General features: G+C 43.2%; 2 protein-coding genes across 2 annotated transcripts in view; both read left to right on the top strand.

The window, feature by feature from the left end:
* The window catches only part of FYCO1 (FYVE and coiled-coil domain autophagy adaptor 1), a 61,127-nt gene extending 57,005 nt beyond the window's left edge, over positions 1–4,122 (top strand). The window contains exon 21 of the transcript XR_013956191.1: positions 4,027–4,122. The gene's annotated coding sequence lies outside the window, so the exon portion shown is untranslated. The remainder of the gene's footprint in view (positions 1–4,026) is intronic.
* GLB1 (galactosidase beta 1) overlaps positions 1–12,733 on the top strand; it is a 42,334-nt gene that overhangs the window by 7,422 nt on the left and 22,179 nt on the right. The window contains exons 2-6 of the mRNA XM_080610037.1: positions 4,027–4,196; positions 9,898–10,048; positions 10,353–10,413; positions 11,139–11,233; positions 12,546–12,726. Of these exons, the coding sequence (XP_080466163.1) occupies positions 4,027–4,196; positions 9,898–10,048; positions 10,353–10,413; positions 11,139–11,233; positions 12,546–12,726 (658 nt within the window). The remainder of the gene's footprint in view (positions 1–4,026; positions 4,197–9,897; positions 10,049–10,352; positions 10,414–11,138; positions 11,234–12,545; positions 12,727–12,733) is intronic.

Raw genomic sequence — 12,733 nt, 5'->3', positions numbered from 1 at the left:
GAAGAAAATGAGTGACTCGTGTTTATCAGTTTTGATACTTGAGCTTTAGGGTAGAGTATAGGGGGTGTTCTATGGTTGAATGGTCTCCATAAGAGATTCTAGAAATACTCATGGGTGGAAGGGTTCAGTGAAGATTTGTATCCACATTTGTTTGCTTTCCAAGTAAGAAAAAAACCCCCTGTTTTGTAAATTTGGAGTTAAATAGTTTTGCATGCTGAAGCTATTAATTTTTTTCCTATGGTGAGGGACATGCACATTCTAAAATGTTCAAAGAACGTTCAGGTTGCACAAATAAGTTCTTGTTTGATTTAAGAAAGGACAAATTCTGTAGTTCTTTTCCATGCGGGTATGTTCTGAGCACGTAAGATACAACATTATGCCATTGCCTCTAAGGGTCTGGATTTTCAGCTGGGCATTAATGCGATATGGCACGAATGACCTGGCATCCTAAAGTGTGCACTGAGTTTGTGTCTGTTGAATGTGCTTACCAGACTAGCAGACCTGCTACCCCATCTTCTAGGGAGAAAGAGTGGGAGTGAATTCCATGCATATTGATAATGGTGAGTATACAGCGTTAACAGAGCCAGGCATAAATCCGTGATGAGAACTGGTTTGGTTGTAAGCCCTGGTCTGCAAGCAATGGCTAGAGTCATGCACTGACAATGAAAGAATGTTGAGTAAGTGAACATGAAGGGATGTTTGTTACAATAGGCAATAAATGAGATGAGTCAGAGCACGTGTTCTGGAAGCTTCCTCCTTCTCACCCACATAATACTACTGTAGCAGGTAGTGTATGTGTAAGAAAGGGGATGTACAGTTATGGTCACAGCTTTAAAAGTGTGGCTTCTAAATGGCAACTGGTTCAGTGATGATAAGCATAATTAATACCTTCTCATAGTTTTATGACGAGTCTTACTTCTCTGCCAGAGGTGTCTGTCCCCTGAGGATGTTGATTCAACGTTCATAAACTCTCAACAGTTACCTGCCATGAATGGAGCAGTGTCTTTTCCATAGGCCTCTGTAGTTAGTCTGAATGAGGGGGCTAAAATCCTCTTTCGGAGGGAAACAGCAGCAACTTATTTTTGACTCTCCTCCTCTATTTCCAAGGATAATGTTTTTTCAATGTGCTTTTTCCCTAATGCTGTGTTATTTCTTTTAATAGCGTTGCAGAATTGTGTTGCTGCACCTGAGTTGTGCGTTTCATTTAGGTGTGATCATTTTGAAGCTCTCAGTTCTGCGCTAATGCTGTGATTTGTCACAGTGCCCTAGAGTAAAATGCAGCTGCTTGGTGAAACATCTGCTTGGTGTTCCTAAGGGTGAATGGTTTCCTTTGGGGATACGCACAGTGCAATCCCATCCTGGTATGGCACACTCAGGAATCGAGAAGCAGGTTATAAATTAAAGATCAGCAAAACAATCACATATATTTGAATTGAAAGGAAAGTAAGCAGATGGTACCTACCTGTGCCTCCTCTGCAGTAGCAATTTACTTGAGGTTTAACAGTCTGGAGTAACTACAACAGCATAATTTCCCAGGAAGAATCCCAACCTGTGAGTTGTTCCAGAGCAGTTGGCTTGTATTTCTCAGCTCTGTAAGGTCCTGATTTTGAGGAGACATGGACCGTCCATGCCTTTGAGTAAAGATTTATTTCAACTTTCATGGAATTCAGTGTTAATTAATATTAAAATGGCTCTGTGTTTGTGGGATCAGGGCTTCAAAACCTTCTGCTGTGCAGAAGGGACTGGCAGTCCCTTGCAGTTCTTCCCTGTGAGGGTGCTGAGGCGCTGGCACAGGGTGCCCAGAGAAGCTGTGGCTGCCCCATCCCTGGCAGTGTTCAAGGCCAGGTTGGACACAGGGGCTTGGAGCAACCTGGTCTAGTGTGAGGTGTCCCTGCCCGTGGCAGGGGGTTGGAACTGGATGAGCCTTAAGGTCCTTTCTAACCCAAACCAGTCTGGGATTCTTGTTTCCTTGCCAGCTTAGGGCTGTGTCTTACATCTGCTGTTATATGTCCACCACACAGGCAATTTCACTTGCTCACTGTAGGCAGGGCAGAATGCTTTGGGCTGCTACATGCATTTAAGACATTTTCCACAGCTTTATTTTAGGTTTTCTGTGAAGAAATGCCTTTGTCACAGTTGCAACCCACTGTAGTCTTCCTCCTCCTTGGAGTTTGTGGTGTTCAAGTATTTGTAGAGTGTTATCTCGCTCAATTGCTCTGTTTAACGGCAGTCTAGGGATAGGCATGTTTACTCAGCAGTTTCATCCTCCAGCTCTCAGGAAGCTTTCTTTGTTCTTTGTACTGTGCCCAGTAGTTTGTATTCTTGTTCTTTCGCCCTGTGACACACTGCACTGGCTCCTTTTTGCTGTCGTGTTGCACTAAGGGTATGCTCTTAGTCAGCAGTTGCACCCAGTTGTTGGCCAGGAGTTTCTGTCCTGGCACCTTGCAACTTTCTGTGCCTGCTCTATTTCACTTTTTCCATTCCCTTCTCTTTGCTTTTATTGTAATTGTACCCACTATTGTAACAAAGCAGTTCACCACTTAACAGAAAGAAGTGGTTTCATGGGATGGTTCTTCAAAGCTGTGTGGTCTGTTGGTCTCTACTTCACTTTTGGGCAGATTTCCTCTAGTGGCGGATGCTCTCGTGTAGCGGGGATCACCTGGGGTTATATGATGGCCTACCTTTACCTTGCCATTCAACTTCATTGCTTTTATTTCATATAATCAATTTCCTAATTGCTGAGCCTTATTTTCCATATGGGACAGACCAAGGTGTATCATTTCAAGAACAAGGCCTTCAATTGTCCTTCAATAGCTTTAAATTTACACTAGTGAAAGGTGTGTTTCACTTGGACTAGTAGAGCATTAACTTCCAGTGAATCATGAGGTTTGTTTGGCTGACTTCTGACTTAGTACTCCGTATCTATCAGAAAATGATTACATTTGCTGTCTCATTTTACTTTGTAAATCCCCACTGATCTTTCCTTGCTCAATAACGAATCTGATGCTAAGTCATCGAACATGAAGAAAATCCCCAACTATTCAATGGTGCCTGGAGGTCAAATGTAGTACTGGGATGCCAAAGACATGAGATAAGGCAAGATATGAGAGTTTAAGGTTTGTTTAACTAAAACTCAGGTTAATAAAGTTAAAGGTTCTTAAAGACACAGGGCTAGGCACTTCGCAAAAGTCCGTCTGGTTTCCCTTGGTTTTAAAAGCAAAAGAAGTACTGCTGTGGTCATAGTAATTTAACTCTTACTAAGATCTTCATCTCACTTGAGGAGTAATCCCATGCTTTTGAAGTGAAGGTGTTTTTTTGTGGCTAGAAAGTGCAGAGTCTTACTTTTAATATACCTGCTTCTTTTTGAAGTCCACTGGTTTGGCTGTGCTCAGCTGGAAGGTATTTAAAGTAGGACTTTCTCCCCAAATTACTTACTTTTAATGACTTAAATGCCTGCAGTTTGCCAGACTGATCCATCACACAGTTTTATAGTCACTAGAAGCTAAGCTTTCAAACATGTTTTTCAGACGTGGAGCATTTAGAATGCGTTATTTGTTCCTCAAAAGCTTCCAGCTTGCTTTTGCTGCTAGACTTGAGCATGACATGAAGTTGGAATTTGGGCTGTGTTTTCCAACACTAAACTAACCCCTTCAGTGCAAGTGCTGGCATTCACCAAATCTCCCCTAAGTAATTCCTTACCCTTTGCACTGGTGTAAGTGACTGCAAAATGTATCACGGTAGAGAGGTAGTACTATAAACTCATTAAAAGTGGAGAGCACATACGGTGTATTTTAGTGTAGTAGAGGTTGTAGTAGAGTAGTGAGTGATTGGCAGATGTACTGTAGTTCGTTGGTGTGTTAGGCTCAGGGGGGTTTTATATAGCTAGAGGAGAGCCATTCACCATCAGTTAGTTTAACACTGTTGTGCCTTCTATTGTGGACATCCTACAGATGTTGCATAGGCTGTTCTCCATGTCTTTCAATGCAGAAAAAGATTATATTGTGTATTATCTCTTTTGGTACACAGAGCATACCTCCAAGGAGTTTTGGGATTGATTATGACTGCAACTGCTTTGTCAAGGATGGGAGACCTTTCCGTTACATCTCCGGTAGCATTCACTACTCCCGGGTGCCCCAGTACTATTGGAAAGACCGTCTGTTGAAGATGAAGATGGCAGGACTTGATGCCATTCAAACGTAAGTAGCTGTGGACTTTCAAAGTGCTTTGTAGTCCTGGGACATTTATGAGTAGTAGTGAAGTGGAATGCCGCCGTTGTTGCATGGTTTATTGGGTTGTAAGTCACAGGCAGAGCTTTAAGAGAGCTCTGAAGAAGTGAAGGGTGGTAGAGGATGACCTCTAGCAGCATAGGCTGGGACAGTTGGGCAGGTTAGAGCTATCACAGTCCCCTTTTCCCTACTGATAGGCAACACCTCTTGCTCCATGACCCAGGGTGCAAATATGACCTGAAATAAATTGTTGGACTGTGAACTTTGACAAGTACGAAACAGTTGTATGTTGTGGTGGGTTGACCCTGGCTAGACACCAGGTGCCCACAAAAACCATTCTGTTGCTCCCTCTCCTCAGCTGGACATGAGAGAAAACATATAACAGAAGGCTGGTGGGTTGAGATAAAGACAGGGAGAGATCTGTCACTAATGGCTGTCGCAAGCAACACAGACATTAATTTATTACCAACCAAATCTGAGTAGCATAATGAGAATCAAATCTGAAAACACCTTCCCCACACCCTTCTCTTCTTCCTGGGCTCAATTTTGCTTCTGAATTCTCTGCCTCCTCCTCCACAGTGGCTTAGGGAGATGGGGAATGGGGCTTGTGGTCAATTCATCACACATTGTCTCTGCTGCTCCTTCCTACTCAGGGAGGACTCCTCACACTCTTCTGCTCCAGCATGGGGTCCCTCCCATGGGAGACAGTTCTCCATGAACTTCTCCAGTGTGAGTCCTTCCCACAGGCTGTTATTCTTCATGAGCTGCTCCAGTGTGGGTCCTTCCATGGGGTGCATCCTTCAGGAACAGACTGCTCCAGCGTGGGTCCCTTGCATGGGGTGTATCCTTCAGGAACAGACTGCTCTAATGTAGGTCCCTTCCATGGGGTGCATCCTTCAGGAACAGACTGCTCCAGCGTGGGTCCCTTGCATGGGGTGCATCCTTCAGGAACAGACTGCTCTAATGTAGGTCCCTTCCATGGGGTGCATCCTTCAGGAACAAGCTCCTCCAGTGTTTGTTTTGTTGTAACTCCATGGAGTTACAACTCCTGCAGCAAACCCAATATGTATGTGCTCTGCATTGTAATCTCTGGAAAGCAGAAAAGGGGAGAGGAGCCAGTAACATCTGAATACAGCCTAATATCTCACTGAAGCCTTGAAAATACTGGCAAAGGCTGCAGTAATATTTGAAGCTGCTTCACCAGGAGTGGTTAAATTTAGAAGAGTGAATTGAAAGAGAAATTGGGAACTAGGTGTTTAAACAGCTTTCATTTGCAGGTACCAAACGTCTTCCTTGTCTTTCCTATCTGGTTGTGTACTTAGTCCAACAGCTGAGGCACAGATTAAACAACAACATGCAGCTTATTCTTACATTTGCCAAAGCTTCCTTGACCAGGGAAGAGGAGCAGTATTAAAGTGTAAGGCATGGTCTTTTCAAGCAATGATTGCAATTCCCAAACACGTTGGTTTTTCTCTCCTACATCATTCCAAGGCTTAGAGCTTCTCTTTGAAAGAGCTGCTTGTGTGCTATGGACTGCCAGGCAGTGTTAGCTCAGCAAGTCTTGTACCATCTTTCCTTCCCTTCCTTTGAGGGTTCTCTATGTTGGGGTGGCTTTTTCATGTGTTAACCCTCTTTCCTGCCTTGTGATGATGTAATGACTGTTTGGTGGGTGTGTTTTGGGGTGGTTTCTGGTTTTTGTCCTAATAATGCAAGTTCTGTTTTCCCTTGCATCAGTAAGAGCAATGGAATTGACACACTTGCTCAGGACATAGAATTGCCCGTGTAATTATTCTTTGCTGCAATAAAAGTAATCTCAAATGGACTTGGAAACTATACTTTTTGATGTCTGGCTTGGACGATCAGGGTCCTGACAGTGGCTCTGTGACTCTTATGGTCTGTAGTGTCTCATATTGCCTTTGCATCTCTGATTTATTTTCCTCTTCCTTCCAAATCCCATATATCTTCAGTGCCTTCTGTTCACTCCCAGCTTTTTCAACCAGTCCCTTCCTTTTTCCTTTGAAATTGCCTGTTCATGTCTCTGCTGTATCACTGGTCTTTTGAGATCCTCCCTGTTCACTCCATCACTGTTGTTTAACAGCAAAATTGCTGCAGGGCTGTGGGTAGTTCCCCCCCCCCTTGCTTCCTTTTTCCTTTATAATCTCCTGCTAGCAAAGTTGTGGGTTTTCCTCCTTCAGTTTGTCTTTTTTCACTTGCTGAGATCTCTTACTCTGTGCTTTACTGTTTCCCATTACTGTCCTTCCACTGTGCAGGAAGGAGTGGAAATTGTCTTGCATTGCTGGTTGTCAACTGCTCTCTGTTAGTTTTGGGTGGTTTGTTTCTGATTTGGCACCGTACAGCTATCAAATGTTGCTCTGTAGTTACGTGACCTATGGCTTTAGGTGTTGTTGCTGAGTCACTGATGACAGATAACAGGTTTTTACATGCCTTCCTGCTCTCGGTTATTTAAGATAAAGCAATATTTTTTTTCATGTTACCCCAAACATAAACTGCCCCATGATTTTGTGTGGTTTTGGTAAAAATGGAGATCAATCTAGGTGATTATTTAGTTGTGTGTTTGCTTCCTCTTCTGTCCTGGATCAGTAAAACTATTAGCAAGGGACTGAGATACGAGTTGTGTGAAGTTGTTGTGCAAAGGGCAGCAGCACTGCCAGACTTTCTGGCTGAATGTGGTAGTTGGACTCCCAGCCTTGGGGCCACCTCTGAAGGCTGTGGCTTTGTTGCTTGTGGCTTTTCCTGTGAGACAGGATAGGTCTTGCTGTAATCTGAAGTACAGAAGCCTTGTTCTTATCAAGGTGGTCCCCGTGAGGCTTCACCACTTCAAAGTAAACATTATCCTTTTATTACAGGTTTGTCCTTCTAAATTAAATACCTTGTGGTGAAAGCAAGCCAGACCTGCTCTCCTTCTTGTTCTGCTTGATGCCTTGATGCATGATTCAGCTGATGTGTGAGTCAGCACACAGCTTATCTGGGGCTCTTGGATGGGTGAAGTCATTATATGTCTATAATCCTCAGCACCAGGGAATCACAGAATCATAGGAAGGTTTGGGTTGGAAAGGACCTGAAGATCATCCAGTTCCAACCCCCTGCCACGGTCAGGGACACCTCACACCAGACCAGGTTGCTCCAAGCCCCTGTGTCCAACATGGCCTTGAACACTGCCAGAGATGGGGCAGCCACAGCTTCTCTAGGCACCCTGTGCCAGCACCTGGGCACCCTCACAGGGAAGAACTTCTGCCTTAGATCTAACCTGAACTTCCCCTGTTTCAGTTTGAACCCATCACCCCTTGTCCTGTCACTACAGTCCCTGATGAAGAGTCCCTCTCCAGCATCCTTGTAGCCCCCTTCAGACACTGGAAGCTGCTCTGAGGTCTCCACGCAGCTTCGCTTCTCCAGGCTGAACAGCCCCAATGTTCTCAGCCCGTCTCCATACGGGAGGTGCTGCAGCCCCTGAGCATCCTCGTGGCTTCCTCTGGACTTGCTCCAACAGCTCCATGTCCTTCTTAAGCAATAACAGAATATGAGTAAGCCAGCAACAGGAAGCTTGTTCTTACATTAAAGCTTAATGTATCAAAGCTTAAATCTTCAAATAGCAGGTTGAAATTTGATGTAGTTGGTGTAACATCCCAGAAGATGATGGGTATGGTCTTAGGAGCTCCAGTCCTGGCCACAGCAGGTAGCATGCAGAGGCATTTGGTCACACAAGGCTACCTGTCGTCATTTTCAGTTCCTGAACATCTGGAATATCAAGACATCTGGAGAGTACTGAAAGTTAGTGGTTGGTTTGTGGTTTGGTTTTTTTGGCATGGAGGAGATAAATAATTAACCACTAGATGGGGCTAAATATATACGGGACTAAATGAGAGGAAAATGACACAAAGAGAATGAAGTTTATAGGATAAAGCTTACAAATTGTATGTAAATGGTGAGTAAATGCTATTACTCAAATACAGAAATACCATGTTTCAGGTTTGTGGAAGGAATGTGGCATTCCTTTGTAAATTCATTATTCTGTAGCTAAAGCAGTACAGCATTAACAACTGCCTGTAAATTTGTGCAACGTCATATAGGCATTATACTTGCTAATAATAACAGTTTCAAAGTAAAATGATTTGGTTTGAAGCTGTTCCTAGCTGTAGACAATAGACTGGGGGATGAAAGGGTGTTAGGAACAATTTTTAGACCAGTGTTTAAAATACATTTGTATCATGATTCATTCTGCAAGAAAGCATTTCACATACATTTCTGTCTTCATTTGCTTCCCTTCTCCAGCAAAATCTGTGGGATTTTTCTGGCCATGTGGGAATGCATGGGACATAAAACTGTTTCTGGAACTACCTGACAGGCTGTAGTGAGGTGGGGTCGGTCTCTGTTCCCAAGAAACAAGGGACAGGACAAGAGGAAACGGCCTCAAGCTGCACCAGGGCAGGTTTAGATGGAGCTGAGGAACAATTCCTTCCCCAGAGGGTGCTCAGGCATTGGAACAGGCTGCCCAGGGCAGGGCTGGAGTCACTGTCCCTGCAAGTGTTCACACACCGTGGAGACGAGGCCTCGGTGCCATGGGTTAGTGGTGGCCTTGGCAGTGCTGGGGAACGGTTGGACTGGGTGAGCTTGAAGGGCTTTTCCAACCTGGTTGGTTCTATGATTCTATGCTTTTCTATCTTGAACATTAAGGGAGCTGGAGAAACCATTTTGTCCTCATCTCAGACACTATTAAGCACAAACTTGCTTCTGGAAAAAGATCATGAAACTCTCCAATGATTGTATGTTTGTAACTAACAGGTTACAAGGTGTAGTTGAATTACTAGAATGCTTTTATTGTATGAACCTGTAATTTACTTACGAGTTATAACTTGTGCTAAAGATAGTGCAAACTAACTTGCACGACAAGCTAATTGTACTTAACAGCTAACTTGTTTTGTAGCTTAAAGAGAAAGGAGTATAAGCAGTTGCTGTCTTTCTGTAGTAGTATTTTAGGTAGTGAGAAACTCTTATGAAGTTAATATCTAGTCATCCTGATTTAGCTGAAACAATTGCAGGTGTCTGCTAGAAGCATTTTTCAGTGAATGAGTTACTGTCTAACCTGAACTTCCCCTGTTTCAGTCTGAACCCATCACCCCTTGTCCTATCGTTACAGTCCCTGATGAAGAGTCCCTCTCCAGCATCCTTGTAGCCCCCTTCAGACACTGGAAGCTGCTCTGAGGTCTCCACGCAGCTTCTCTTCTCCAGGCTGAACAGCCCCAGTGTTCTCAGCCTGTCTCCATACAGGAGGTGCTCCAGCCCCTGAGCATCCTCATGGCCTCCTCTGTACTTGCTCCAATGGCTTCATGCCCTTCTTATGTTGAGGACACCAGAGCTGCACATGGTGCTGCAAGTGGGGTCTCATGAGAGTAGAGCAGAGAGGCAGAATCACCTCCTTTGACCTGCTGCTCATGCTGGCATACTGCAAAGTACTAAGCTTTATTTCAGTACTAACACTTCCTGTCATCTGAAGTACCTCACAGAAGAAAGGCCTTGGGGTTATTCTTGTGTTTTACTAACCTGAAGACCAAGCCAGCATTACGGATGTGAGGTGTGTGGTGCAGGCAGTAGTTATTCAGAGTTCTGGTTAAGCCTCAGTTTCCTAATGGAAGGCGATCTTCTCTTTTTATAGGTATGTGCCATGGAACTACCACGAACCCCAGCTGGGCGTGTATGATTTTTCTGGTGACAAAGATCTAGAGTATTTCCTGCAGCTTGCTAATGACACTGGTTTGCTGGTTATCCTGAGAGCTGGACCTTACATCTGTGCAGAATGGGACATGGTACAGCCTTTTGTAACAGTTATCTCATTTCATGAGTAAATCTAATGCAAGTATTTCTGTCTTAAGTAGACAAATATACTTGGTATATCCTTGGACAGGACTCTTGGTTTAGTGTATTAAAATCCATGCATACAAGTGACTTCTTCCAACACAAGCTTATTTTGCGTTTGTTTTTTGATTGGGAGCTATTACTTACTTGTTGAAAATCAATTTTCAGGTATATATTTTGATAAAAAGCTAAATTCTTCTTACATTTCCTAAGAAAAATAAAAGTTCACTGATGTGATTCCCTTCCTTTTCCCAGGGAGGTCTTCCTGCATGGCTGTTGGAGAAGAAATCTATTGTTCTCAGGTCTTCAGATTCAGGTAAAGGCATCAAAAAAGACTAGCAAAAATATACGTTAGCAGCAAGGTGACTTATTATTAGGCAATTCATATTTCAGCTTAAGGCATATTGTAACTAAAGTGTGCAATACTTGTAATTAGAAGTTTGTGGTCAGAAGTATATAGAATGAACTAAGTAGGGTAGAGAGTTTCTAAGGTATTGACAGCCTTCATGAACACTGGTGCCAAGAGAGAAATCATTGTCACCAGTGAGGAAAAGACAGGTAGCCCTCAGCTTTGAGGTCTTTGGTTTTACAACAGCCAACTGGCCTGGTTCTCGTGGGCATGGAGGGATTGAGATGAGATAGGAGATAAACTATTATTAGAGTGCGTATTAGGGGACAAAGATGCATATCATATCTGGTTTCAGTTCTGCTCATGGTGGGGTAAGTTATCTGTTTAAAGAACATAGTACACATAGCAGCATGCATTTTGCTGTTGAAATGTATTAGGACAACCTGTGTGAGACATACTGAAGTCTCTCTGGTGGTTTTCAAAGTTCATCTGTTTTATTTTGTAGCCAATGGTACTGGGAGCTGCCATGTATGAGCAGGTATAAGCACATCAGTTCATTAAATGCTGTTCCACTATACTTCACATATTTAGAACACTAGGTAAAAACTACACATATATAATTTAAACCAAAAACTAGGAAGAAAAAGAAAAGGCAGAAAAGCTGTGAAACATCTCTATTTTGTGTCTCACAGATTACCTGGCAGCAGTAGAGAAATGGATGGGTGTCCTTTTGCCAAAGATGAGGCCTCACCTCTATCAAAATGGAGGTCCAATCATCATGGTGCAGGTAACTCCCTGAGAATTCAGTGAACCCAAGCAGCGTGGGTGCTTATATTGCTCTTGCAGACAGTCCATGGGTGTTGGAGGGTAATGTCACACGTGTTCTTTAACAGTTTCAGGGAGCTTGAAGATTCTGATGTAATCCCTTATCCTAAAGAACTGAATGCACTGTTTCCAGAATCCAGAGAGGACTCATCTGCTCTATCAAAGTTGTTTCCCATAACTATACGAAGCAATAGAGGAACCTTGTGGAGCTTTTTAGGTCAGAGTTTTATGCCATAAAGCCAAAATACATTACAATTGCCAGAAATTCTCTGACAGGGAAAAAGGGAATAGGGATAATTTAGGATGCAAGGCTATCTTAGGATAAGGAATACAGGTAGAAGCAAAAGCAGTATGGAGTAAGGCTAAAAAATGTGACAAAAAGAGCCTCAAAGCGTAGGCTTTTTAGTTCTTGGCTCCTAACTTAAGCTGTAAATGTTTCAGGATCCAGTGTTGAGTGTTCATGGTGAGTAGCTTGTCTCTTGAACTCCTTCTAGATGTGCAGTGGTGATTATTCCATATTCTTAGTATTTGACCGTAACAAAAGCTTTGGTTTAATATTTCTTTAAACATCCAGGTTGGCACAGGATGAGGGTAGGAGACCCTTCTTACAGCATGTCCAAGATGTTGAACAGTGTATTATGTGTTGTTCTTGAGCACTGTATTATATCTATTGAGCAAAACCACTGGCAAAGTTATTCTTTGTCGGAAATAAGATGCTTATAACATGATTTTTAGAAATAACCTTCAGGTGTGTGTAGCATTGGATCTGGAAAATCCAGCCCCTTGGGAAAGGGGTAAGATGCATACTTCTCTGTAGTAGCGGGGTTGTCCTTATTCTTTCAGTTCTTTGAATCCATTGCAGGGCATTGCTGTTATGTAGCCCCTTGTAGGTGTCTCTGTTCTGAAAGTCTAGTTTTGCTGCAGTTTTGATCATGTCACAACCTGTTCTATGTTTTGACTGTTGTGCTTGTGCTCTCCATTTATTAATAGAGACTTCACTGCTGTGCAGTAGCTAGAGTGGAGACTTCTATGTGAAGGGTGATTCTATAGCATAATGCCTTATCTCCACTGAATGTTTGCTTCACTGTAAGATACAGATGAAAGAGATGAGAACCTAAGTGTTGTCTTCTCTCACTCCTCAGGTCTGGAGTTAAAATGACATTTTCACCATTGGTGCCAAAGAAGGAAGAGGGTTGGATTTGGGCTTTCCATTGTTGATATCAGATGCAGACTGGAACTGTCTACTGCTTTACTGACTTGCTTTCACTGTGCAGGTAGAGAATGAGTATGGAAGCTACTTTGCTTGTGACTACAACTACCTGCGTGCCCTTCTGAAGCTCTTTCGCCAGCATCTTGGTGATGAGGTGGTGCTGTTCACAACTGATGGTGCAAGCCAGTTCCACTTGAAATGTGGAGCTCTTCAGGGTCTTTACGCAACAGTGGACTTTGCCCCAGGTTGGAG

The sequence above is a fragment of the Psittacula echo genome (assembly GCF_963264785.1).
Source record: "Psittacula echo genome assembly, chromosome: 2".
Classification (NCBI taxonomy): Eukaryota; Metazoa; Chordata; class Aves; order Psittaciformes; family Psittacidae; genus Psittacula; species Psittacula echo.
Note: the sequence above shows the minus strand (reverse complement) of the source record. Positions and strands in the feature narration are given on the sequence as shown.